Source organism: Filicampus tigris, chromosome 8 (genome assembly GCF_054856515.1).
Source record: "Filicampus tigris isolate MCC_2025a chromosome 8, RoL_Ftig_1.0, whole genome shotgun sequence".
Lineage (NCBI taxonomy): Eukaryota > Metazoa > Chordata > Actinopteri > Syngnathiformes > Syngnathidae > Filicampus > Filicampus tigris.
This window is the reverse complement of record NC_141224.1, coordinates 6,978,918-7,004,594: the sequence shown is the minus strand read 5'-3', so window position 1 is coordinate 7,004,594 and position 25,677 is coordinate 6,978,918. Positions and strand designations below refer to the sequence as shown.

Below are 25,677 nucleotides of genomic sequence, written 5' to 3'. Positions count from 1 at the left end.
ATGTTCCATTTCTTAATTACAAAGACACACTAGACTATAATTACAGCCTTATGGTTGTACGCCTCTGCAAACCACTCCAGCCGATGCAGAATATACTTCATGCAGTGCAGACAAACCAATTATCCAGTAAATATTTTTGCCACTATGAAGGCTTTGAATCTTTGTTACAGCAGAACGCAAAGGTGTAATGTCAATCACCTGATGATCAATAGCAGTAAAAAATAAAAAATGAAAGAAAAAGAAAAAAAAAATCATTACGGTTTGCGCGTCTTTACGTTTAACCTTTCGGCTAGAAAATGTCAACGCTCAATCATGCTGTCCTTTTGGACAGTTGTGTGATATTGTGTCATCACTAGATCAAGATACGGCCACAAATGTGTTTTAGTGCGATGGTGCCGGTGGCCTTTTTAAGGGATTCAAAATCCCAAAACTGACTTAAGTCCCTCGGGGCTATGATTAGACGGTAAACCTCACCCGCTGGACTCTTCTGGTATGTGAGGATGTTTTCTGTGGTGCGGTTAGTGCTACAGTGCAGCATTCCAGAAAACTGAAAAGTCACAAATGACTAGAAGAAAGAAAAAGAAGAAGAGGAGGAACAAACCTGTGCTCCTATTTGCTACCTCGGCATGACTTCACTGAAACGCAATAATGGGACAACACCAACAGAGATGCACTCAAACATGATAAATGACTTCATAAACTATATTTATTGGCCACATTAGATGCTGCCACTTAAAAGTACCGGTTCTGAATGTAAAGTAGTATGTAGATATGTCCTCTCGGCATGCAGTTACAGTAAAATGTCCAGTAAAATATGATAAAGACTACCAGAAGAGATTGTTTTGATGTCAAGGACTGACGTCCCGTTTGTCTGTTTCCGTTTGACTTTTTCAAGACTTTGAGGTCAGACCAGCTCGAAGTGGGATATATTGGTCTGGAAATGCAGCACAAGCCATGCCTTCAGCTAAATGATGCACTGCTAAGCCTAATGCTCACCCATAACCTGAGCCTAACCGGACCATGTCAAGTCAATTCAGAGATTTGTTTCTAAATACATGTTTGACGACAATTGCTGAAGACCTGCAAAAACGAAGAGTTATGTAGCACTCAATGTTGTTGCTGTTTTTACGATGTCGGCTTTCCAAATTTTTTTTTCTTTAACAGGGCCAAGTGATGCACCTCGACATCGGCACAAGTCGCACCTATAGAAGAACTTGAGCTTCTTCCATATCATCAATTACCTGGTGAAATTGCGATGTGCAGTTAACAAGCTGGTTACCAAAAAAAAAAAAAGCACCTTCCCTTTGAATAGGCTTCTAGCATGGTCACTTTCGGGCACCCCATTGTCAGCTGTGAGTGTGCGCACGTCACACAGAGAAAGACGGAAGAGAAAGGAGGGGGATTTTCTTTTTTTTCTTTTTAAAGTTTTACTTGACCGCCAGTAGATGAACCGGGGATTTGGACGATCGTGGCCGCTTTAGAGCGCCTTGTCGTCACGTCGTGGAAAAGCCTTGTGACCACACACAGGAAAAAATTCATTCAACCACCAGAGGCTTTCAGCGGATCTATTTTCGCAACTCAAACATGTAGTTAGCATGTTGAAGTTGAAATAAGTCTTTTCACAATAGCCTCGACTTCTCAGGGTTTTTTGTTTTTTTTTCCAGAAACAGGATTTTCAGTGAAACCTGACTAAGTTCTACTGCAGATTACTAAAGAATGACAAATGCTAGGAATAAACTTTTTTGATGAAAGAAGAGAGTCCTATCTTTCTTTGGTTTGTTCCCATGTCTATATTGCCATAAAACACATTACACAATATTCTGTGGGCCTTCAAAGATGGGTCGAAATCCTGGAAAACGGCTGACACTCGGGCTTTGCTCTGCTGCGAATGGCTGGCATTTAGTGAGTTAATTGTCATGTAAGCAATACGAGCCACTATTGCTCCCTTTCAAGTACCACTTCCAGTAATAAGATCCTTTCTTTGTTCCATTATCATCATTATCATTTGACTTCTTGGCCTATCACCATGGATACCCTCATGAAAGGGTATGCACAGTTGCACACACACAAAAAAGACACAGACGCTAACAAAATATGGATGAGGAGTTGAGGGAGGTCTCACAGCTATTCTTTCTCTATTTTGTTCTGGACCCTTGACTTCTGGACCCATCCATTAAAATTCTAGAACAAAGAAATTGTAGGTGTTCCACAGTTTGTTTTTAAAGTGGTTCAGAGGTCCTGAAACAAAAGTGTTAGACGTACCGTGAGATGACAAGATATAGACGATAAAGAATTCCTATTGAGACTTACTGAGCATGACCAGTTGGGTGATTCCTTGTTCAGTTCCGCTGGGGTAGGAAGCAAAATCGCAGATGTACTTGCCCTCGTCAGTCATGCGAACATCGCTGATCTGGATGGAGGGGTTTTCCATGCTGGGACTGGACTGTGTGAAACTGACCCTGCCCTTGAGTGGCGATTCTGGGTAGTTGGGTCCTAAGGCAGGGTGCAATACGGCGATGTTCATGCGCCGCCCCTCCTTGGGCTCGTAGCTCCAGGTGACCTGTGAGTGGAGCGCTAGTTAAGTGACATGCATACTGACAATCGTGACAAATTTGAGTATTTTCCTTCCATTGGAATCAAAGTCAGCAAACGGCTGGGCAATTATTAGATTTTACTAGCAATGTGACGAATGGCTGCCGTCTTTGAGGAATTTTCTAAAAAAAATAAATAAAAAAAATAAAAAAATTTTAAAAGTAAATAAAACAGGTGCTGCAAACGCCCCCATAAATAAATTCATGAAAAAACAATTGATGGACCTATATTGGACATACTGCTCTTTTCACAAATAACGTTCCATTTATGCTATTAAAGTCAAGCTTTTTGTGCAAGTGACGCTGTTTTAAACATCATGGTTTTTTTAACTGAAACTCGCCAGCCAATCACAGAAGGGGTTCTCCCTGTAGGAGATGAAATGAAAAGCGTAAGGAGATATGTTGAGAAATAATGACGTTATACTTATACTAATGACGTTATACTACGACGTTATACACTTTTACTCTCATTTGAAGCTGTTTTGGGGCCAAGTTTTCTACAGGTGATATCACACACAAAAGTTCCAAAAAGGCAATTTTTCCTGCCACAAAAAAAAAAAAGAAAAAAAAAAAAAAGAAATTTTCAAGAACCCATCCTCCAATTTTCAAAATTCTTGGTGTGTTGTACTAATTTTGGGGCAGTATTGTCACATTGCTAATTTTATTCATTAATTCAGTTTATTGCTCACTAGATTAGATTTTTTTTTTGTTGTTGTTTTTTTTTTTTTTTTTTTTAAATACATTTTCTAGCGGCTTCTGTCATCGCGACACCGAGTACCGAAGTTCAAAGCACACCAACGCTGATGTACACAGCTTGCAATCAAAATGGCTGCAAAGAGAGGTCGTTTCAAAAGCGTGGTCAAATTTGCCATTTTGGCAACTTGCAACCCATTCAGCAACATGGGAAAAAAAAAAAAAGCTAGCGACCAGAAACTGGTTGTGCTGTGTTTATCCAACATGTCTCACAAGTCATTCACCACGATGAAAATAAAAAAAGCGAAGAGTTTGCAACTTAAATGTAGTTTAGCAGATGAGCTAACAGTTAGCCTTTCTTTGCATTTTAGAGCAGCATGGATGCCCTGTGGCTCCATGCTCACACTCACAAATCAGATGACGACGGACATTGTCATGTATTTGTAGTGTACTGTTTGTGTATAAGAGCAGTAAGGACAACGCGCACCTGCACTCACAGTATTTCTTAATCTTGTTTGGATTCTTTCACATTTTAAAAATCGATTCAAATGCTAAAACAAGGTATCTACAGTATGTAGCTTACTTTAGGCAACATCCATTCATCACTGGCATCATTTTTTTTTGTAAACGCCACCCGGCTGCATAGAGAGCAAAAAAAAAAAAACACATAAATGGAGCAGGTATGAATATGGATGTGTATTTTCAGGAGCAGCACGCCATCCCAAACCACATCCTCTCTCCCCCTCTGAGCATCCCCCCACCCCCTCAGCTGCTCCCACAGACTTTTCACTTCATTGAGATGCAACTAAGGAGTGTTGCCATTACCATACTCAATCCCCTAAAGCAAAATGAAGCTTAGAATTGTTTGTTTGGCGTAGTAAAACGTTAAGCCTAAATGTGATAAAAACCTATTACTAGCCTTAAGGATTATTTCCGCGAGCCATGATTTGTTAGATTAGAATTTAATGCTGGAGGCAAATAAGGCTCAAACCCCACAACTGTCCTTCCATTGACAATTGTGACTGGAGCCAAGTGATTTCAACAAATTATTAGCACAATGACATACAATAATAGCATAAAAATGATATTTTTAGAGACCCAACTGCAGGGACGGTGTAGTGAAATCACCATTTTCGTCCTCAAACCTTACAGGGGAAGTTAACCCCAAAAAATGTCTTAAGAAAATTACTAATTTAAACACTGCATTAGGATTAATATTGCGTTTGTGTAATAATAATATTAATAATAATAATAATCATAATATGTTTAGAAATATTTATGAATGAAGGTTTAGGTTCAGAAACGGGGATCTTTTTTAATGAAACATACACTATATGCTACAAATTAGGCTTTACACTATCATGATTCTGGAGATGATCGGCAAGTTAAAACAAAAAACAAAAAATCTGATCAGAGGAGGATCTAATTATCCAATCAATTTACCGTAAACAACTCGTTTACAGTAGACCCCCACTATTTGCAGGGTATTGGGACCAGCCCGGCTCACCAAAATGTGCATATAAATGACATTGGACATTGACATTGAACTGCATTGGGAAGAACTAATAATTAAATCCTAAAAATGATCCCCAAAACACTGATTAACTTTTAATGCATGGAAAAAAAATAAAATAAGTTAAAATACTGGGGGGCGGTGGGAAAAAAAAAATAAAAAATCTAACCGTATAGGCCAAGAAACCTTGGCTTATTAACGTTTGCAGCGCAGAATGTCCCTGGAGTGAACGAGATTGTGTTTGCTGTAAAGTTTAGTGGAATCGATTAATTGGCAAATTAGGACAATACAAATTTCAACCGCTCACCAATTTTGCACAAAATGCAAAATATCTGACAATCCCATCCAGCCGGTCATACTTGTGTAAAGTCTACTATAAATTTACAACACACGGTAAAATACGTATTGCGCCAGCTTTCATAGGTCAACCTTAAAAACAATAAATGAACCTGATGTGCGAGAAAAGAAAAAAAAGTTGACTTTTTTTTTTTTTTTTTTAATCGTCAAAACATTTAGGGACACATCAAGCCATCTCCGATTCAATTTTACTGTTGACCAGTGTAATGAAAAAGTCAGGATCACGTCTAACCATGGTGAGCTGAATCAGGGTGGTGTCGACGAAGGCACAGCGGAGGTTGACGGTCTGGCCGGGGTACGACAACACCTCCGGCTCCACTTTCACTCGCTGGCCAGTTGCCCCTAAACACACGCACACAAAGAAGAGAGAAACGTTCATTTTTGCCGCTCAAAGTCGGACAGAGGAGATGAGAAAAAGAAGCACATCATAAACCCTCCTGGTGATAAATGGGAAGTGTCTGCTGCAACATATGAACCCTGGCAAGTAGGCCAAGAGTCTGCCGTCTCCGCATGACTGTGCCTGCGTGGACAGAGTGGCCGAAATAAAAAAAAAAAAAAAAAAAACAACAAGAAAATAAAGGGGAGTGGGACAAGAGAAAAGCAGTCATAAATCATCCGAATGGCCTCTATCACCTCCCACTTGCAGATACCAACACATTCATTTGCAGCGGCAAGGAGTCAAAATAAATATGCTTTCGTTGCTGAGTGAGAAACTGAGCAATGGAGCTTCAGAACGACAATCTGCTATGTGTGTATGTGTGTGTGCGTAATCTAGGTCTCTGTGAAAATGTAATTACTTGTATGAGTAAGCCGGCATTAAGTATGTGTCAGCAAGATGGCACCTGTTTCAAGTAAAAGTGGATTACCTGCAAATACACAACCTCAAATTTCTGCAGCTGCGGCGGGTGTGCGTGCGTGCGCACAATGTACACACACTGTAAGGTGTTAGAAGTGTTTTTAAATCCGACTCCCACTATACGAGTTAATCGCCTGCGACAGAAAGTCAAAGCCGACGACTGAAGGGCTCACACACACACACACACACACACCGAGCGCTGCTGCTGTTCCACTCAAGCCCTGTAGCTGTCGCTAAACGTTTCAAACTGTTGCCCAATGCTTAAAAACACATAAATAAATAAAAACAATCATTAGGGAATGAAAAGAAAACACACACAAAAAAAATGCAACTTGTCGTTCATGAACTTCATGCTATTTATTTCCATAAATATGCTCCAGCTGGTCCAGTATGCTACTCGAGTGCTGACTAGAACCCAGAGATGAGTGTTATGTTGTCTTGTATTAGCCTCACTTTAAAAGACAGCAAAATTTAGTTCATGGTCATTTTTTCCTGAAATGGATGCACCAGTGGACTCAGAATACTACTCGAGTACTGACTAAAACGCTAAGAAAGTCCTTTGCCCTTTATCACCCTCCCTGTAAAAAAAACAGCAATCATTAGTCTATTGCACGCTTTTCTGAGAAGATGTGCCAAGCTGGTCAAGAATGCTACTCGAGTCCCGACTGGAACTCAGAAACAGACGAAGCATTTTTGTCTGTCTTGTATTAGCTTCACAGTAACAGGCAGCAACTTTCATGACATGGTCCTTTTTTCTGTAAAAAATATGATCCATAATTTACTCAAGTACTGATTAGAACTGAAAGAAAAGAAAATAATAGAGCGACTTTAAGTTCATGGTACTTTTTCTGTGACGATGTGCCAAGCTGGTCCAGAATGCTACTCGAGTGCCAACTAGAAATCAGAGAAAAGCGCGTTGTTGTCTTGTATTGGTCTCACTGCAAAAGGCAGCGACTTTTAGCTCATGGTCTTCATTTGATGAAGATGCAGCAGAACGCTACTCGAGTGTTGACTAGAACCTAACAAAAAGTCACCATTTTTTTTTGGTCTTGTATTAGTCTCATTGAAATAGAGCAACTTTTAGTTGGTGGGACTTTATGAAGATGTGCCAAGCTGTTCCAGAATGCGACTCGAGTTCTGACTAGAAAGCAGACAAAAGCAAGTCATTGTCTTTTATTAGCTTCACTGCAACTTTTAGGTGAGTATCGAAAACCGTGAGAGTCTTGTTGCTCCACATCCTTTCATGTCGGCTGCACGACGCCCTGCGAGACGTCAAATTGCTTTGTGATTCAGAAGTGAGCTGCTGACTCGGAATTGGGCTTAATTGACGACTGTGTGTCTCGCTTTCGACACTTGCACACGCCAATGGAAGCTAATTCGCCCTTTACATAAACAATTACCGGTGGATCCAGTTCAAGCGGTTTGTGTCAAGCCAAAGCTGCTGTGTTGAAACTAATATCATCTAGCCGACTGACGAAACACACACGCACAAGAGTGAAAAGCCATAGGCTGGGAGATAAAAGGAAAAGGGCAGCGCTGTCTTTCTTTTTGACGGGCAATAAACTCCACACCTTTTCTTCTCTGGGGAGATGTGAGATATCAATACGAGCGGCGAGGAATGAGGAAAAGAGAAGAGCGAGAAGGAAGAAAACAAGGCCTTTCCTAGAATAACAGCAGCTCTCCCAGGACCGGGCCAATTTGCAACCACAAAACAACACACTTGCAAGCCACAGAGGAGCCTTTGGACAAGCACCAGGCGGCGGAACGCTGAGGCTCGGGCTAGCTTGATCAACCCCGCCGCAAACCCTCACCCCGAAAAAATTCCTACGCATGACATCCCCGCGACGGCTTCATTGTGATCTTTGCGTCTGTGGGCAGCGTCTCGTGTCCGTCCATCAACTTGAACAAGGCTGACTAGACCCAGATTAGCTCTGGGATGGGGAGCTGCACTTACGTTACCGCAGGATCGGGCACCGGACGCCGTGAGAGAGCCGCGGGAGCGCTTCGTTACGCGACTTGATTGGAGGGACTGACACTCCAAACGTCGTTTCAAAGAAAAAGAAAAAATGACACGGGAGCTGCTCCGCTCTTGAATTTGACGTTAGCGACCACTTTGACGACAGCCGTCTTGGACGGTACGACAACATCATCCGATTTCGATTTTTTCTGTTACCGTGCAAAGTGGATGGAAAGTATAAATAATTTTCGTGGTTAGCATTTGTAAACAGTTAAAAAAAAGAAGAAAGAATAATTGATTTATAGCACATTTCATACATAACGCAACTGAATATGCTTCACATAATCTAATTAAAAGTAGCCGTTAAAAGCAGTTACAAACAGAGTTGAAGACATTTAAAAGCAAAGTATCCATCCATACACTATCCAAACTGCTTATCTCACAAGGGTCATGGGTGTACTGGGGCCTATCCCAACTGAAGAAATAAAAAATAGCTCACTAAAATTACTAAAAGTGCATACAGTACAAGAACAAGATTTTGGAAAACATGATTTTCAAAATACTTTGAAAGACCTTAAACAGACATTGGACTAAGCACAGTTTGTAACCTGGATTTAAAAGTATACACTTTACTGGTATGATTAGAATATTTATTCCTTCAAACTATTCTCTCCGATACTAAAGGATACCAACTAATCAGGGGGCTGTATTATAAACAAGTACAGAGAAAAACTGCTTTTTAAGGGTAGTTTTTTTTTTTGTTTGTTTTTTGGGGGGCTATTATACACGGGTGAATGTTGTTCACTGGATTTTACGGTAGTTGTCAATCAATTGTTACGCCTCCATCCACTAATCGACCATCAAGGGCTCTCAATTCACAGAACTCTCAAGTCGGGTCACTTGTGACTCAAGGTTTCACCTCCTTTCATCCCACTGCATACTTACTGACACATTCCCTCAAAAAAGCAAATGTTTTTCAAGACAAAGCTCCACCATCGGCCATGCATTAAATCTTCTCGCATTAATTCTTGACACAGCAGTTGACAGGCGCCATTTTCCATGACTGGATTGTCGCCAGTTGCCAAACTCGGCTGGAAGATTGGGAACCCGTCGGCCACTTTGGCCTTCCAAGGCGACTCCGTGTCGTAGGACGGGGTGTCTGCAGAGAGCCAACACGGGTAAACTCTCGCCCGACTGCCGAGAAAAGACATGCTGGCCTTATGAGACACCACTCTGCCTCGGGGAAATTAATATTACACATACACGGAGATGCACAAAAGACTTTGCCATCGATGGTCCCTGACCCTAAAGGCACTGTCGCTCAAGTGGCGGCAGCGCTTCAAGGCAAGGGAGACGGCATTTGGAAAGAATAATTGCGAGTATAAATATGTAGAAACCGCTGGTCATATGAAGAGAAAAGGAGGGAGATGAGTCTAGTGGCACAACGGAGGGAATTGGAGGATAAAAAAGGCGGTTCAAGGGCACGAGAACAAAAGAGAGCGATGGGAAAAGAGAGGGTTGCCGGGGAGGAGAGTGCCAAAGACGTGTGTCGCCTCCGTGTGACGCTCCAGACACCGACAGATGCCCTTAACATCTTCCAGTCGTCGACGGTAATGTCTCGTGGCGGCTGGCCAAAAGGCACGCAAACATTCAACAACGATTCTCCGGCTGGTCACGGTGACATTTCCATATTTCCCGCCATTGGTGTGTGAAGAGGAAAATGAGAAGAGGGGGGGGGGGGGGGGAGGTGTGGATGAAAGGGTGCAAAGAGAATGCTGTGCCAGGAATAGGGAATGAACGAGGGAAGAGGCGGCGCAGGAGGAGAAGGACGTGGAGCAGAGCGAGACAATGCGATAAACAAGGTTAACGGGAGACGGCCGGAGGGACAAAAGAGCGACAAATAAGGCGGTGAGAAAGAGAAAAGAGAAGAGCAGGTGAAAAATGGAGCTCGTCAGGCGGCCCAATGGAAGGAGGTGGCACGGCAAGAAAGAAACAGAGCGGAGCGGCTGAGCACTTGAACTTGTATAAAAAAAATAATAAAAAAAACACTTGACATCCCACGTGTATGCGCACACAGAGAGAGAGAACACCTGTGAACCTACAAGGAAACAGTCATTCAACACTCCAGCATCCTCCCACATCCCCAAAGTAGGCATGTGGGCTTCATTGAAGACCCTTAATTGTCCAGAGACATGAATGCGTGCACACGTTATTTACTATATAAAATTGCTAATTAATGTCTAAATTCTTCCATTATGAAAAAAAAAATAATCATGAAACGATTTGGTTCGACTCGGTGGGATTACGATTCGATAATATGGCTCAGTTCGAGTGTATGATGCAATTATTTTTTTGTTATTTTACACACGTTTGAATGAATTTGTCAGTACTGGAAATGTGACAATTCCTTCTCAGAAATATCCCTCCAACAGACAATTTGTTACATTTCAAAGTAGAACGAGTAGCACTCGCACCTTTTAAATCAAAAAAAGTTTTTTTGATTCAAACTGGTTTTTGTTACAACCCTACCAATTTTACTTAAATTTTTTGGGGGGCATTTTTTTTTGTTTTAAGGTCTGTTACAGTCTTAAAGACAACAACAAGGCGCTCTAAAGTGTCTACGCCAGCCCAAAGTTGCTGTCCACACACTGACTGCCAAGTCCGACTTCAAAAACAAACCTATTCTACCTTTCTCTGGATGGCTTGTGCACACTCACGGCTGACAACGAGGCACTCTAAAGCAGCCACGTCTGTGGACAATCCAAAAGGAAAAATCAGTTGTGATGTTTCAAGTCAGACTTTTTAAAATGTTTATTCCCGCCTCGTTTTGCTGCCTTGATGTGCACACTCATGACCAACAACGAGGGGATCAAATGTGGCCACGAACATGCGGTCCAATGCCTGAAAGGCTGGAAAAAAAAAAAAAAAAAGCCAGACCATCCATATGCGGGCTATCGGGTCAGACTTAAAAAAGTAAAAGTAGAAGTAAAAAAAAATAATAATAACTCACATATTTCTCTGCGTGACGATCAAATCAAGTAAACTGAAATGGCGAAAGACAGATTAATGCAACATCAAAATAAATTGAACTGCGCATAGTTTTTGCAAGATTTGAGCAATTATCTTTAAACTTGTACAACAGACACTAATCTATGTAATCATTTTGCAGGGTCTTTGAGGTGAATGCATGTATTATTTAGTGAAATATTAAAGAAAAATGCACTAAATCCTTCGTAGGCAACCAGATCTGCTTCAAAACCAAATGTGCTTTCTCATATGCCCACCCTTCTACAAATTTAATGGAATAAAGAGGTTAGGGTTTACCACGGTCCCATTACAGGCGGTTTGGAGGTTACAAATGGCGCGCAATGAAGTAGTTTGTGCAGCAGCATAAGAATACGTGGTTATGTGGCACAAGAACTTACGTTTTTTCCATGTAATCGTTTAATGTTTAGGGCCTAGAATTATTCTTCAGGCCAATGTTAACAGACGAAAGAAACAAAACTCTCGTAAACTGAGGACCCCCGAAAGCAAGCAAAGTGAAATTGGCCAGGGTTGAATGGCAATCAGAAGGGCCAAGAAATGCAATTGGACAGCTTTACAGGTGCCCATCTCCTGCATATGTTTTCATTTTGTCATTAGGATTCAATTATTATTTACTGGGACATGAACTTTCTCGCAATGTTTCCAGGCATTTTAATGGAGGAACACCTATTGAATGTCTGCATTGACTGAGGTTCTTCTTTGGTCATTACCCAAACATTCCTGGAACGTCTATGGAACTTGGCCATGAAATTTTTGTGTCATCTTGCAAACTAAATGGTAAGTAGCGAAGAAAACATATTCATATAAGACTCGGGAGAGCCTTAAATCCTTTTTTTTTTTTTTATGCCAGGCATATAGAGCTTTACAGATGCTACAACCTTCTGTTTGTTCCAATAAATGTCATGTATAATCCAGAGAAATGAAAGGTAAAAAAATAAAAAAAATAAATAAAAAATCACCCTCTCTTTCAATGCAACAAGTATAGTGTTGAGTCATTTATGCATAATCCCACAAAATAAATAATTGAAGAAAACCCCACATCATTAAAAAAAAGAAAGAAAAAGAAAAAAATCCAAATTTTCTCTCCTGCTTATCTGGGACAGCTTGTCTGCATACAAAACACCACACACACACACACACACACACACACACAGTCTTGAGCCTGCATCTGCTCGCCTCATTCCCTCCGAGGCTGACTTTGACGCCTAATGGCATCCGTGCCCTCCGCGTGATCCCCACTATAGCGCAGGAGAAGCGTCGCATCCGAACGGGGAGAGCGGGCTGTGGCCATCACCTAAAATATCCAACGGCCTCCGCAGCTAACCCACTCTGCCACTTCATCAACCGAGTGGCTGCCGACTGACAGGTGCGCTGCCAGTAGAGTGCCAGCATTGTCCACGCCGCTCCTCCGGATTGTTTCCGCTCTGATGTGCCTTGTTGAAATATAACAGCATACAGTGATGGGTGTAGTATGCAAGATGTTTAGCAAAGTACTGGCCTAACTCCGGACATTAGATTTCAAACTCCAGAAGGGCGCGGAATGAACTAGTTTGCACTGCCGCACAACAAGAAGATCAGTCAAAAGCGATTAAACAGGACAATGGTTAAATAAATAAACAAATAAAAAATACAGTTGTGTACAAGTGTGGGTCATCGCCGTAGAAAAGGAATGCTGTCATAAAAGGTGAAAGCTCAAACATTTTTGGGGAACATGCCTCAGATGTCATGTTTTTGGTATTTTTCTCCTTCTTAGCCGCAGCCAGCAACTTTTTGATTTTTATCTTTTGCGACTGGCATTTTGAATCCATTTGTGTTGTTTTGCCAGAGGGGAAGAAGCACTTAATGAAGATGTAGACTGCTACAGTACGTTAGCTTCAGACATGCACTGGCTAGCTTCCGTATGCTTGGCACTTGTGATCAATAGCTTCGAGTGTTTTGTACGTGTCGTACTTGAATGACAATTAGCGTCATTCCGATTCAAAATGTAGCGTAGGTAGCCTCCATTACTGGAAATTAGTCATTTCCAATCTCACAATGGTTTCTGTTGGTACTGCACCGTTAAACCCGTGTCCACAAGTTGAGTGTGATCAAAGGTTCAATGCAGTGTCCAGTTTATCATCTAAATGAGCCTTCCTTACTTACTACATTTATGCTAGCACTGAGACGCACTAGCAAGCACAGAGGGTAGGTTTACGACAAAGTTCAGAATAGCCAAGACATAACCTGAAATGCCAATAACCTACGCGAACGCAGTAGTAAAGTCAGAATGACAGAAAATTTGTATGAAAAACACTTCTTGACAGATAAATGGAAAAAATTCACAAGTATGGCCATAACTGAGCATGCCTGCGTGGTTCATGTGACCACGTATTCTTACGCCCCTGAGAAACAGACTTAACTGGAATTATTGATAACCTCAAAATCTTGAATGTTGGAAAAGGTCACATATCGACAACCTCCTCTACTCTTACACGTATTAAACATCCACATTGGACGCAAGTACGGCTTTCTAGCTCTCGGGCCTGTTTGCCTAGTTCGAAATTACCTGTAAACCGCATTCCAGTTAAATGTCAATTTTTTTTACATCATAATTCATTAGTGCGATATTTCCAAAGTCAGAGGCCATAACGCCCACCCTGTGAGGGAAGATGTGGGTGTGTTCTCCTTTGGCCTTTCTTGCGCACTAATGCCTCTACAGCTAATTACGTCCTCATTATTTTCGCAGGTCAGTGCAAAGTTCTCACTTTCTATTAATCTCTAGTTGTTGTTGTGCCCACCCACTCCGCTGGTGGACAATAATAGCTTTGACACAAGCGGTGGGAGAGTGGCCAGTCACTGTTCTGCCTTGATGGAATCTCGTTTCTGCCTGGTTACTTCCTGCCTTAAGCGAGGCGTTTTATTAAAGCGGAACGGATGGCTTCACGGGCCAACCTATCACAGCTGATGACTTGACAAGCTCCATTTTTGCACCCGAGGGCGGCACCTGTGTAATGAAATGAGGTTTTCCTCGAAACCGCCGGAGCAATTTGGTCAGGAACACAATGAATGCCAATGTTGGCAGCTTAATGATTGCCTGCCAGTGACCACTGTGACGCAAACATCCACAAATATGATTAAATGCTAAACGAGATTTCATCACTTCCCCCCCCCCCCCCCCCCCCCCCCCGGGGCGAGTGGGTCAGATGGTTTTGTGCTCTAGCCTTGCAAGCTTCCTATTACCTTCAAAGACATGAGTGCCAAATATCTGTTTTTTTTTTTGTTTTTTTTTAAAATAGCCTGTTCTGCAACTTTTGGGGGAAAATGGTAAGTCCTTGATTTAATTCTATGATGACTATGCATTCTACTTAGAGTAAAAGACGTCCTCTTTATCGTAAAACAAGTGTGTTTATGCACGGGTCCACAACACGCGCAAATTTCTTTATTTAAATATATAAATCTCCAGGCAGTGTCTAAGCAGTGACGCATTTTTCTCACGCCAACGCGCTCTAAATTTAGAAATTCATTGACTCATTTGGACCAGCGCACACAAGACCATATATACACACACACACCCACACACACACACCACACGCTCATTTGCTCTGCTAAATGTTAGCCGCTTCAGTGGCAGTCAAATGCCGAACAAAATAATTCATGACATATATGACACTTTGAGTTACCTGACAGCTTAATGGCATTTTGTATGAAAATAAAATTGTGGGGCAACACATTCAGTCTAGATTCCAGGAAAACTGCAGTACTCTTGATGTTTGAAATGGAAGTGATTACTGATTAATTGTGCTTTGAAGTAAAAGGCTACAAAAACGTCAACAAGGCATCAGCTACGGGAATCTGTACTACAGTCGTCCCTTGTTATAGTGCAGCTCACTATTGTGGGTTTAGTGCAGTGAATATTTTTTTTATTGTATAGTATAATAAAAGTAAACATTTGTGGCTAATTGAATATAGCCTTTTACCACTAGTGAGAATCAATCGCAACCCATAACAGGTGGTATAGAGAGAGGTAGGATGGAAACAGTCACTGGCGCTCTTTTCAATCGCTTCTTGAAACAAACAGACTAATCCAAAGCACAGTCTTCAGACACCTGCCTGAAGCCTCAACTGAGCTATCGTGATACATATTGATATTGATCTATCGTCCAGCACTATGAATAGGCCAAACAGTCAATGAAGCAATATAACGAGAGGTGAGTGATATCGGACTGTATATCATCACAGCTGTGATAAGGTCGTACATAATCACAGCCATGATAAAATGCATCAAACAAAATAAAGCCTATTGCAGCTGACATTGTTCAAGAGGTGGGATACACCCCTGGACCAGCCAATCGGGGGACACAGAAAACAAGAATTTGCCCTTGCAGTCATCATCAGAACTATAGCTAAACTTGCTATAGCTAAACTTGCTGCCCTTGCGCACCAACCAACCAGCTGCCACTAACTCACCAAGTTGCACAGCGCTGGTTTGTCTGACCTTCACGTCTATGCACAGATGTGTGAGCACAACCACACATGCGCGCGCACACACACACACACACACACACACACACACACACACACACACACACACACACACACACACACACACACACTTGGGTTTACTTTGGTATGCAGAGAGCAGAGTGGAGAAGGCAGCTTAGCTTTGACAGGCGAGGCGCTTTGACAAGCCAAGAATAAAACTCGGAAATGAAGACTTGAGCCGGGCGTGTCATCTCCTTATTGACCTTTCCCGATGGACTCTCCAATCGATAGCACGCGACAAGGTTTTACAAGCAGCAGATTGCGCACTTGTAGACGTTTCCTTTGATGACGTCCCTACAACAAGGCATCCACGCTGTAGGCTACCAACAAGCTGGGTTTGATGGAGTACACTGAAATACTATACTGCGATTCATCGTTTTCTTACGGGTTTTGACAAGACAGTTAACTCTCTGTTATTCACTGAAAAACTCACCAACCAATGTTTTTGTGTTCAGGTTAAACTGTTGGTGAACGGTTTATTGCCACGCACAGCTGCAGGTTAAGGCCAAAATAGACAAAATACAGAGAATTACACATCTAAAACTGCATGGCCTCCGCTAGCTTAATGCTAACACTCAAGATGATGATTAATTAACTAATCGATTAACAAATTTATAATTCAGATGATCAACTAATCGTTTTTAGACCTTGTTTAATTTAAAATTGTGCAAATCCTCAGGATTTCAGCTTCTCAACAGTAGTATTTCCTAATTTCTGTAGTACTTCATGAAATCAGACAGGTTATCTTTGTGTTGAATCAAAATAAAACATTTTTTTGGCCTTTATGTCAATTTGAAATGTCAAGTTTTGAATTTTAGGTCAGAAATTACCACTTTTTTTATCCTAGTCATTATTAATGAACAAATTAATTGACAGATTAATCAATTATCCAAATAATCGTTATTTCCAGCCCTAGTTGTTACCCTTTAAGCCACGGATATCTGAACACTAACAGTGGAGCAAAATGAAGACACAATCTGACAATAATCATAGGCATATATTCTTTATCCCATGCAAAGAACGACAATTAATGTCATAACCCCGGAAAGAGCAGCAAAAAGCATTACAGAGAAATTGACAACAATTGTTTAATTATTTATTAATTCAATGTAATTGTGTCATTAGTATATGCTTTTAAAAAGTATAATATTTAGAGTGCTGTTTGTCTCTTTAAAAATAAAATTGCAACAATTCTTTTGTTGTTTTTTTGGTAGCTCCAAGCACCACTGCATGTTGAACTGAAGGGAGGAGCTTCACTAGCTTTGTCTAACAGAAAAAAAAAGTGCTTTGCAGCCATTTGGCATCTGTAGGCAATGCTTTTGAGTAGGGGTCAATTGCAGGTGGATTTTTGCTCTTAAACTGTAAAACTGTGAGCACATTTACAGCCACAACTCTCATACAGACATCACATGCCACCCCAGGCACCGCCTCTTAAAGGCACATGCATGAACACAGACGCTACAATATTTACAGTATTTTGCTGCTGTTTTTGTGTTCAAATGCAATGTTGTAACACATTGCAACTTTGTTTTTATGAGTTCAAGTACAGTATTGCAAATTTTGACCTAATGTGGATGGGATCCCCTACAAAAAAACGATTCACCGTAGCAGGCATTGAAACATGCGGGCAGCCCTAACGCCAACAGAGGAAGGCCTTCATTTTCACTTTGTTCGACGTGATATGATGAAATACTTCATAAGTGAGAATACACAGCGAGGACGGGGGGGACGTGAAGAAAAGTCGTGAAAGACGCGCAGAGCGGAGGAGACGTGGAGGGCGGGGACACGGGGGGACCCGAAAAAGGCTTCAAAGCGTCAAGGAGAAACAAACAGCTGGAGGAGAAACCTGCACAGGGAGGTGCGTGTGCGCGTGCGCGGGAGAGTGAGCGAGCAACCGTACACTGATGCATATTCCTATTAAGTCGCCTGTTTATACAAACATGCCCTGAGAAAAAGTGAGGATATTATTTGCAAAAATAAGCGTTTACCAATTCAATTTAGTGCAGCGCATTAATACGAACGCCCCGGGAGGAATATATGGAAATGCTGGCTCATAAAAAGTGCATGAACTTTACCTCGAAATGCTAAAATGCCTCCTCGGCGCACGAGGTGGAGCGGGACTAAAACTGGATTATGGGGGTGTAGTTTATATACAGAATAAAGTGAAAGGTCTCCAAAGTTGCAAACATATGGAGAAATCAGCAAATCCCATGAGATTTCGCTGCACAAGTGTTTATTGCTTAATAGTTACCATAGTACCAGGAATTATACCGTGACTAAGGTTAGTATTCAGTGATCACCTTGTTCATTTTTATGTTAGCGTGGGGATGGTAATCCAGTAGTACCTTCAGATGTTGTTTTTATTATTTCATATTACATTTTTATAAGTCTAATTCAGTCTGTGACCACACTCGTAAATAAAAAAAATAAATGTTACAATGTGTTTTATAACCCGGAAAATAGTTCTCTATAATAGTATACTTAAAAAACAGTAATAACAAACACAATCTAAAGAATTAAACTGTTTGTGCGACATGATACTTAATGCTGCAATCCAGTTCATTGTGCTGTTCCTTCTGGCATGCCTACTTTGTCCACCAGGAGGCAATATAAGATAATACAGTCATGCAGACGCAAGAAAGGAAGTTAGTGCTTCTACTACTATTAATGGAAGAGACTCACTAAAAGGATGCTATCGTGGTCATTTAGCTTAGAGCAGTGGTTCTCACACTTTTTACACCAAGTACCAACTGAATTCACAGTGCTTCACTTTTTCCACATTTTTTTACGTTACAGGCTCATTCCAAAATGGAATAAACTCATTTTCCCCCTCAAAAATTCTACACACAACACCTAATAATGATAACACGAAAAATTTTTTTTTATTTTTTTTTATTTTTGCACCATGCACCATGGTAGCAGCATTATGCTGTGGGGATATTTTTCAGTCAAACCAGACCGAAGGCAGAATCCTGATATAGGATGTAGTTTAAATACAATACAGAGGAAAGCCCACATGGTATAAAAATTTCCCCCAAAAATGTCCCGAAAGTCACAAAAAAAAAAATCCTCATCTGCGAATGTTTTTCACGCCGCATACAGGTACTTTTCGCTTTTTTATTTGGTTTTTGTGTTGTCAGAACCCAAGCGTAACAGTGATGGAAAAGAGGGCAAGTGTGATGATCATAGAAACGGAAAGGGAACACATTGGATGATGTTATAGCTTGCTATGGGATGTAATTCATATACAACATAGAGGAACTAAAGGAAATAAAACAATGCAGTGCAATGTGCTTCTTGTCTCACAATATTGCTGCAAATCAAGCAATAAGCAATCCAAGAACAGAACGTACGCAACTTGTGTTGCTACTTGCTACTATATTTCCCTGCCTGTATGTCAGTTTCACTTAATGTTACAATGTTCACATAAAACACAGCTTGTAAGGCCTAATGATGGTGACTTGTAATTTCTATTTCAATTCCTTCCAATAGGGACACACTGTGTCAAAATAAAAACAAATCAGAATGTGATTGCACACCACAAACAAATAGGCCCGTCGATTGGTGCCCGTGATGTGAATGATGAGTGAGAAAATGAAACTGGAAAATAAATACCCTCACTTGTCAATTAATTAGGAACATCTCAGAGGAGCGGGGGGAAAAAAAACGCAATATAATGCAACAGTCCCGCAATAAATCGCCAGTCTTCGTGGGGAGTATGACATTGCGTTTATATTGGATGTGTTTTCGACAGGCTCTGATTTATATTAATTGTCATTTTAATGGCTGTACAATGTGGCTCCGGTGAACTCCACTGGGTTATGATGCGAGGTGTTCCCGATGCACTCGTGTGGCCAGGATGAGAGCAACAGTGGTCTCCAAGGTCTTAAATCTTGTGATTGACCAAAACCTTCAGCAAATAGAAAATATATAATATTTAGTATATAGTTAAGGTGGGGCAAGACAATTTAAAGATTTAAAAAAAAAAAATCAAATTAAAATCTCTAAAATGTACAGGTAGCCAATGAAGGGAGGCCATAATTGGAGTTATGTGCAGATAGAACTTTTTGTGTTAGCCTTGGTTGCTCTGAGTCCCGCTGATGATGTTTGATGTTCCACAGGGTTCGAGTTTGGTTCCCCTGCTGTTTTCATTGTATTTGCTGCCCTGTGACATTGTCGGACCTCACTTGGCGTCATTTCTATTGTGTGTTTTGCTTTCTGCTTCAGCTTTTTGTGACATTTATATATGTAAGACAGCCAGTGGAAGAAGAATTCACTGCAAGTTACCATGAAGTAAGAGACTCATGCAGGGTCCAAGTACTTTTTTCCAGCATTAGTAAATGTTTCAGTGCCATGATGCAGGTTTACAACAGTTTAATTCCTACAGTAGCAATGTAACCTGAATTTCTACGCAAGAGCACTGAGTAAAGATTTCACTTCTGAATAAAAGGTAAGTGATTTGTGTTTTAACATTTTACCTTAGGGGATGCATTCAAATGATACAGCGGATCCTCTGTTTACAACAATCCAGACATGAAATTTCGAGAGTATGAATGGCGTGCATTGAACTACTTTGCTCAGAATATGAATAAATATGTGGTCACACGGCACAAGAAGGCTAAATTACATTTTTTCCATTTGATTGTTTTATATGCAAGGCCTAGGCATGTTGTTCATACAAATATTTACTGTAATTGTGATTTTACTACTACGTTTGCATAGGTTAGTGATAATAGTACGACTTATGTAAAAGGTTGCATTGTCATGGCTGTACAAACAGAACTCTGTTGTCTCTCTAAAAATTCAAAATATTTACAGACTTAGTGTATTACGATTAATCAATTACTGTTTTTTAGTGTTTTTACTGCAATGTTAAATTTGTATAATTTACAAATATTAAAATGGTACTTCAAACATGGCCTGTACAGTTAAGAAAATTTGAGATGGTGACCGTTTGGACTTATTCATAATGTAATATAAGAAGATTGAGTAAACGCTGTGGTCTACCTTGGAGATATCTCTGTATATACAGTATACATATATATACATATATAAACAGTATAACACTTTGCCTCATGTCAGTACTACACACAACACTCAAGGTCATGAAAAAGCCTGCTTAAGAGACAAGCTGTAGGTGCAAAATGTGCATGAGTTAGAAGTGAAACAAAATCCACACATGCAGACGATAGCCGGACTCTCACACACACGCACACACCCCCACACGCGCGCGCACACACACACACACACACACACACACACACACACACGTTGGGGTGGTGGGGTAGGTGCACTATTCTCCACTGGGTGAATAATTCATCTCCTGGTTGGAACGAAAGCGCCATACTCGCCTCCTCCTGCTCTCATCTCTTCATTATTGATAAACAGCAACATCTACACTGTACCTGACCCAGGAGAGACAGCGCAGAGAGATGCAAGGGAAGGAGGGCGGGAAGGGCGACAGAAAAACGGCAATAAAGAATAACTGGCTGAAATGAAATGCAGTAAAAAAAACAGAACAAGGGAAAAAACAAAGTGGGCCGCATGACAAGAGGAGAGTTTAACAAGCTGGCTCTGGCTGCTTTAGGGTCCGTAAAAGTCTTACGGACGGCGAGTTTAGTGTGTCCAGAAAAAAGGCAGAGCCCTCCTGAGACGGACAAACACTGCACTGAATAAGTGACTGAATAAGTTAGAGGCTGGACGGCTGACAGACACCCAGCTCCCCCGCGGCTTTGTCGGACCCTTCATGTCAGTCTACCTCCACCACATCACTTTCTTTCCATTATTTTTTATATAGATATAGATATGTATATACACACACACACATTAACATATACATATACATATATATACACACACCCACGCACGCCAACACCCCACACACACACACACACACACACGCACACACACTTTCCTTGGTGATGTAGCCTCATCCTGTCTTTTCATTTTGGAACAAATCCGTTTTTTATCCCTCTGGCTCATTCTGCTCTCCCTTCGTTTTTGAAGCTGCTGATTCATTTTCTGTCTGGCTTCTTCATACAAGACCTTTGTGCCAGCGCTCTTCAGGGTAATTGGACAAGCCATGAGGTTTTTGTTTTTTTTTCCTTGATAAAATACAGTAGAGCAATACCCCTTAAAAGGTTCACTTCCACTTTGTGTCAACAGGACACATTTTTAACACTAGAGGGGGTTTTGGGGTTTTTGAGTTCCATTAGTACTACAGCAATGTAACCCCAATATGTAGAATATCACTAACAGATGCTAACGCAGTATCAAAGTCACAATTACAGTAGATTTAAGCAATCATAAAATAAAAATAAAATTAAAAAAAAATCTAAGTCAAGTCCGGCATTCAAGGACTCCTTAAGTGGCCACTTCAAAACAAAATGGCAGACTGCCTGTGTCTTTTCAGGCATGGCTTCTTGAGACTTTGTTTTGTTTGATAGACATGTCTACCAGAATTCATGTAGGCGTAGTTCAAATTTGGAAGCAATCAAGGTTGAGTACATCTTTGAAGTATCCCAGGAAAAGGAGCCTAAAAAGGACGCTTCAAACAAAAATGGCAGACTTCCTGTAAGTTTTCAGGCATGGCTTTTTCTTTTTTTTGTGTCTCATTATAGACATACCAACCAAAATTCATGTAGGCATAGTGCCACTTTGAAATCAATTGGACAAAATCACTAGGTCAAGTACAGTACATGTTCAACACAGGAAAGGGGCAAAATCTTTAGAGTCTATTCATAATAGCCACTGCGAAGTTCCAAATCATGCTGCTACACGGGCTAAATTTTTAAACAAATTCCAAGCCAGTTGATACAGAGCAATTTTTTTTTTTTTTTTTTTTAGTATTATGCATGTGACTCTGATCAAACATTCATTTTCTCCAGGATGAACACGCCTGCAAAAAGTAGTATGTTTTTTGACCGATTGAAACCCCTCAAAAGGAATACCATAAATTTTAAATTCTGGCTTGCAGAGAAGTATTATAAATTTGATCAAATAGGGGGCCCCTAGCGAACTATGTTGCACCTTAGACTAGCGCTGCAGCGATAGAATAGTTTGAGAAGAGAATATTCTACTATTATTCAATCGATTGTGATATCTGTGACCGAGTGTGCATGGCTTTAAAGGTTGGGCCTGGCCTGGTGAGTAATGAAGTGAATGAGAGTGTCGAGTTGGCTGTCTGTTAACTGGCTAACCTGTCAGCTAGCCTGTGTTTTGAGTGAGGCCATCGGCAGCTTGTATATGAATATGTTCACTACGCATTTGTTTGCTTACCGCTTGTTCAATATAATGATTGAAAGTGCCCCGGCGGCTGTGTCCTTGACCACTTGCGGCGGCATTACAAGAGTTCTAACTCGTGATATTACTTTGTAAATTAGATCAAGTCTACGTTCACCAGCAGAAGGTAACGCATCGATTCCAGACTCTTTCCCTCTCGCTCGCCATCATCACGCCAATTAATTTCCACACAATATTAGCCCGTGTTGCAAAAATGATCGCTGCAAAGCTTTTTGAGGAGATTTTGCTCCAACCTGTTTTTGTAATTAAGTTACTCCATGAATCTATGCAGCGGTACTGCGAGAACGGAGCTGGAGAATGAAATGTGAAAATCAAATGTGAGGCTTTGTACAAGCACAGTTCAATGCGGTCCGGGGGTCAGACCGGTAAGAAGCATCTCCATCGAGCCGCCATTACTCATTCCGAGGCTTTGCACCTTTATCAGGTCTGGCGGGGAGCGTGCCAAAAGATCTCACACACACATCAACAAGAGGAAGTGTGTTTTTGCACGCGCATGCACACAAAGTTGCAAGTGCTCGCACGTCAGACGCAGTCATGAATTAAAGGCAATGTCACAAGTACACAATTGGAGAACAGTGCCAGGTAATTCAACAAATGTCCCCCTCGTAGTGTGTGTGCGTTAATCCATCACTTTGTGCATTTGTGTACACATCCATCCCGGCGGCGTGTTAGCATAATGTGATTATACAGTACGTCCTATTTTTGAGGGTGTGAGAGTCTGGCGAGGCGTCAGCGGATATTTCGGGGAAGGGGGTGGAGGCCCTTGGGGTGATTCTTATGGAGAATTAAAGCGCCGGCGCCCCTTAAAGGCAGAGGAATTCCATGACATCGCGGCCTCAGGATCTAAACACAGCTGTGCGAGTGTCCAGGGGTTTGTTGGGTTTTTTGGTCACCTTTGCTTCACCTTGGGGGCGTGCGCTTCATTTCCCAGCTGCTCTCTCTCTCTCTCTCTCTCTCTCTCTCTCTCCCCCGGAAGAGTCCAACTACAGACAAACCCCCACCATTGGTCTACTGTCAACTCATCACTCATTCATAGACGGAAAGCGGAAAGGAGTTCCAATCCTGTTTGCACATCACATGAAAGGATTAAAAACAAACAGCAGTCGTGTCATATAGAGGGATACGGGGGCATTAAGCGTTGTCGGTCTACCAGGGGGATCACACAGCAGGCGAGCAAAAATCAATGGCTGCCATATGGGAGACAGAAGGTCAGGTACAACAAGTAAACAAACACAAGCAACAGCAAAATATCGTCCAAAACTGACGATCGCATCTGTCACAACATCCAGCGACGACCAGCTGGATTGAATTACTGATGAGTGTCTGCGTGTGTTTATGTGTGCGGGACGGCTCAGAGCAAGAAGGTGAAGCAGGGAATATTTGAGGACGCAAGGGAAGATTATGTTCCAAACAGCTGCTCTTACTGCGCATGGAAGGACAAAACTTGACCGTGTCCGTGCTGAGAGACGTTGCGCATCAAAAATAGATCGGCTATAAGTGGAGGTGGGCAAACCTTTCATGCTCGAGGCCATATTTTTAGAGTTTTAAAACAGACAGATGGGCCAGGTCATTAGTAGATTAGGCAACACAAAGATCTATTTTTGTATGATTTTGGAATTTTATGCAAAAAGAAAAAAAAAAAAAAAAAAAAAAAAGGGCAATTCTTTAAATAATTAATTCTTAATTTTGGTAATGTATAGTTAACCTTTTAAAGGTGAAGTCAACCTCTAAACATTTGCATTATGTTGTATGCGCGTTCACTAGTCTAAACATGGCATTCCGATTCATATTGCTTTTGTTGATTTATTGAACATAAACAGATTACAGAAAATATATGTTTTTAGTGGGAAATAAAAAAAGATTTAAAAGAACAGAAAAACAAAAGATAAAAAATGGTCATCATTAAGCACTCTTTACATGTTCAAAAGGGAGTAGGAAGAAGTAAAGAAACAAGATTGTTAGAATATTACGAGGAAAAAGGCATAAAATAAAGTCTAAATATTTTTAATTGTGATTTTATGAGAATAAAGCATTCATTATGATAGTTGTAATGAAAGAATAGTTTTACAAAATTTTACAAAAATAATGATGACAAAGTAGTACATTTCAGAGTTTCCTCCAATAACACATTGTTTCTCAAAATTAAGGTTTTTGCATAATGGTGAAGAAATGTAAAGTTGTAATGTGACAAGAAAAATCTTTAGAGGCAAACGCCGTAAAACTATTACCACTGGAATTTAAAACATTTAAAAATCCCCCATGTTATGCGTTTGTCAAAATTAAGCTACTAACTTCCATAATGGTAAGCAAAGAAAAATAATTTTGCAATAAAAAAAATATTTTACAAGATAGAAGTTATACAAGAATGGTATATTTCTAGTATTTCAAGCTCATTAATAACTTAACCTGCTGCATGTTTGTCATGCTGTTAATGGAAGCCGCCGCGGGTTCGGAAGTCGGCAACAATTAGACGGAAGGATGGAGGGACAGACGACTGGAATGCGGCACAATAAATAAGCTGAGAAGCGGCTACGAGCAGAACAGGTTGTGTTTATTTGAGTGGCCGAATTGTATACGTCTTGTTTCCGGCACGCCGGTCCGCAGGGAGCCCAGCGTGGGTGGAGGAGAACAGGCCATTGTCTGGAGGCTCAATAGGGCTCAGGTAAGATGAAACTGCTCGTCAACACTCTGCTATCAGTTCAAGTAAAGGAAGGGAAAGGTGATACCAAACTGGAGCGGGGGGGGGGGGGGGGGGGGGGGCAAGGAATGAATGAATGAGTGAGAAAGAACAGGGAATGGACTGTGGGCTTTTTTCCCTTTAATCTGCTACAGTACAGAAGAG

The 25,677-nt window shown here is 41.1% G+C and overlaps 1 protein-coding gene across 2 annotated transcripts in view; it reads right to left on the bottom strand.

Annotated features, from left to right (window-relative positions):
• LOC147143283 (poliovirus receptor homolog) overlaps nucleotides 1–25,677 on the bottom strand; it is a 130,850-nt gene that overhangs the window by 69,679 nt on the left and 35,494 nt on the right. For both annotated transcript variants that reach the window (XM_086037391.1, XM_086037392.1), the window contains exons 2-3: nucleotides 5,387–5,496; nucleotides 2,311–2,560 (exon numbers count right to left, since the gene is read on the bottom strand). In XM_086037391.1, coding sequence (XP_085893517.1) covers nucleotides 2,311–2,560; nucleotides 5,387–5,496 — 360 coding nt within the window. The remainder of the gene's footprint in view (nucleotides 1–2,310; nucleotides 2,561–5,386; nucleotides 5,497–25,677) is intronic.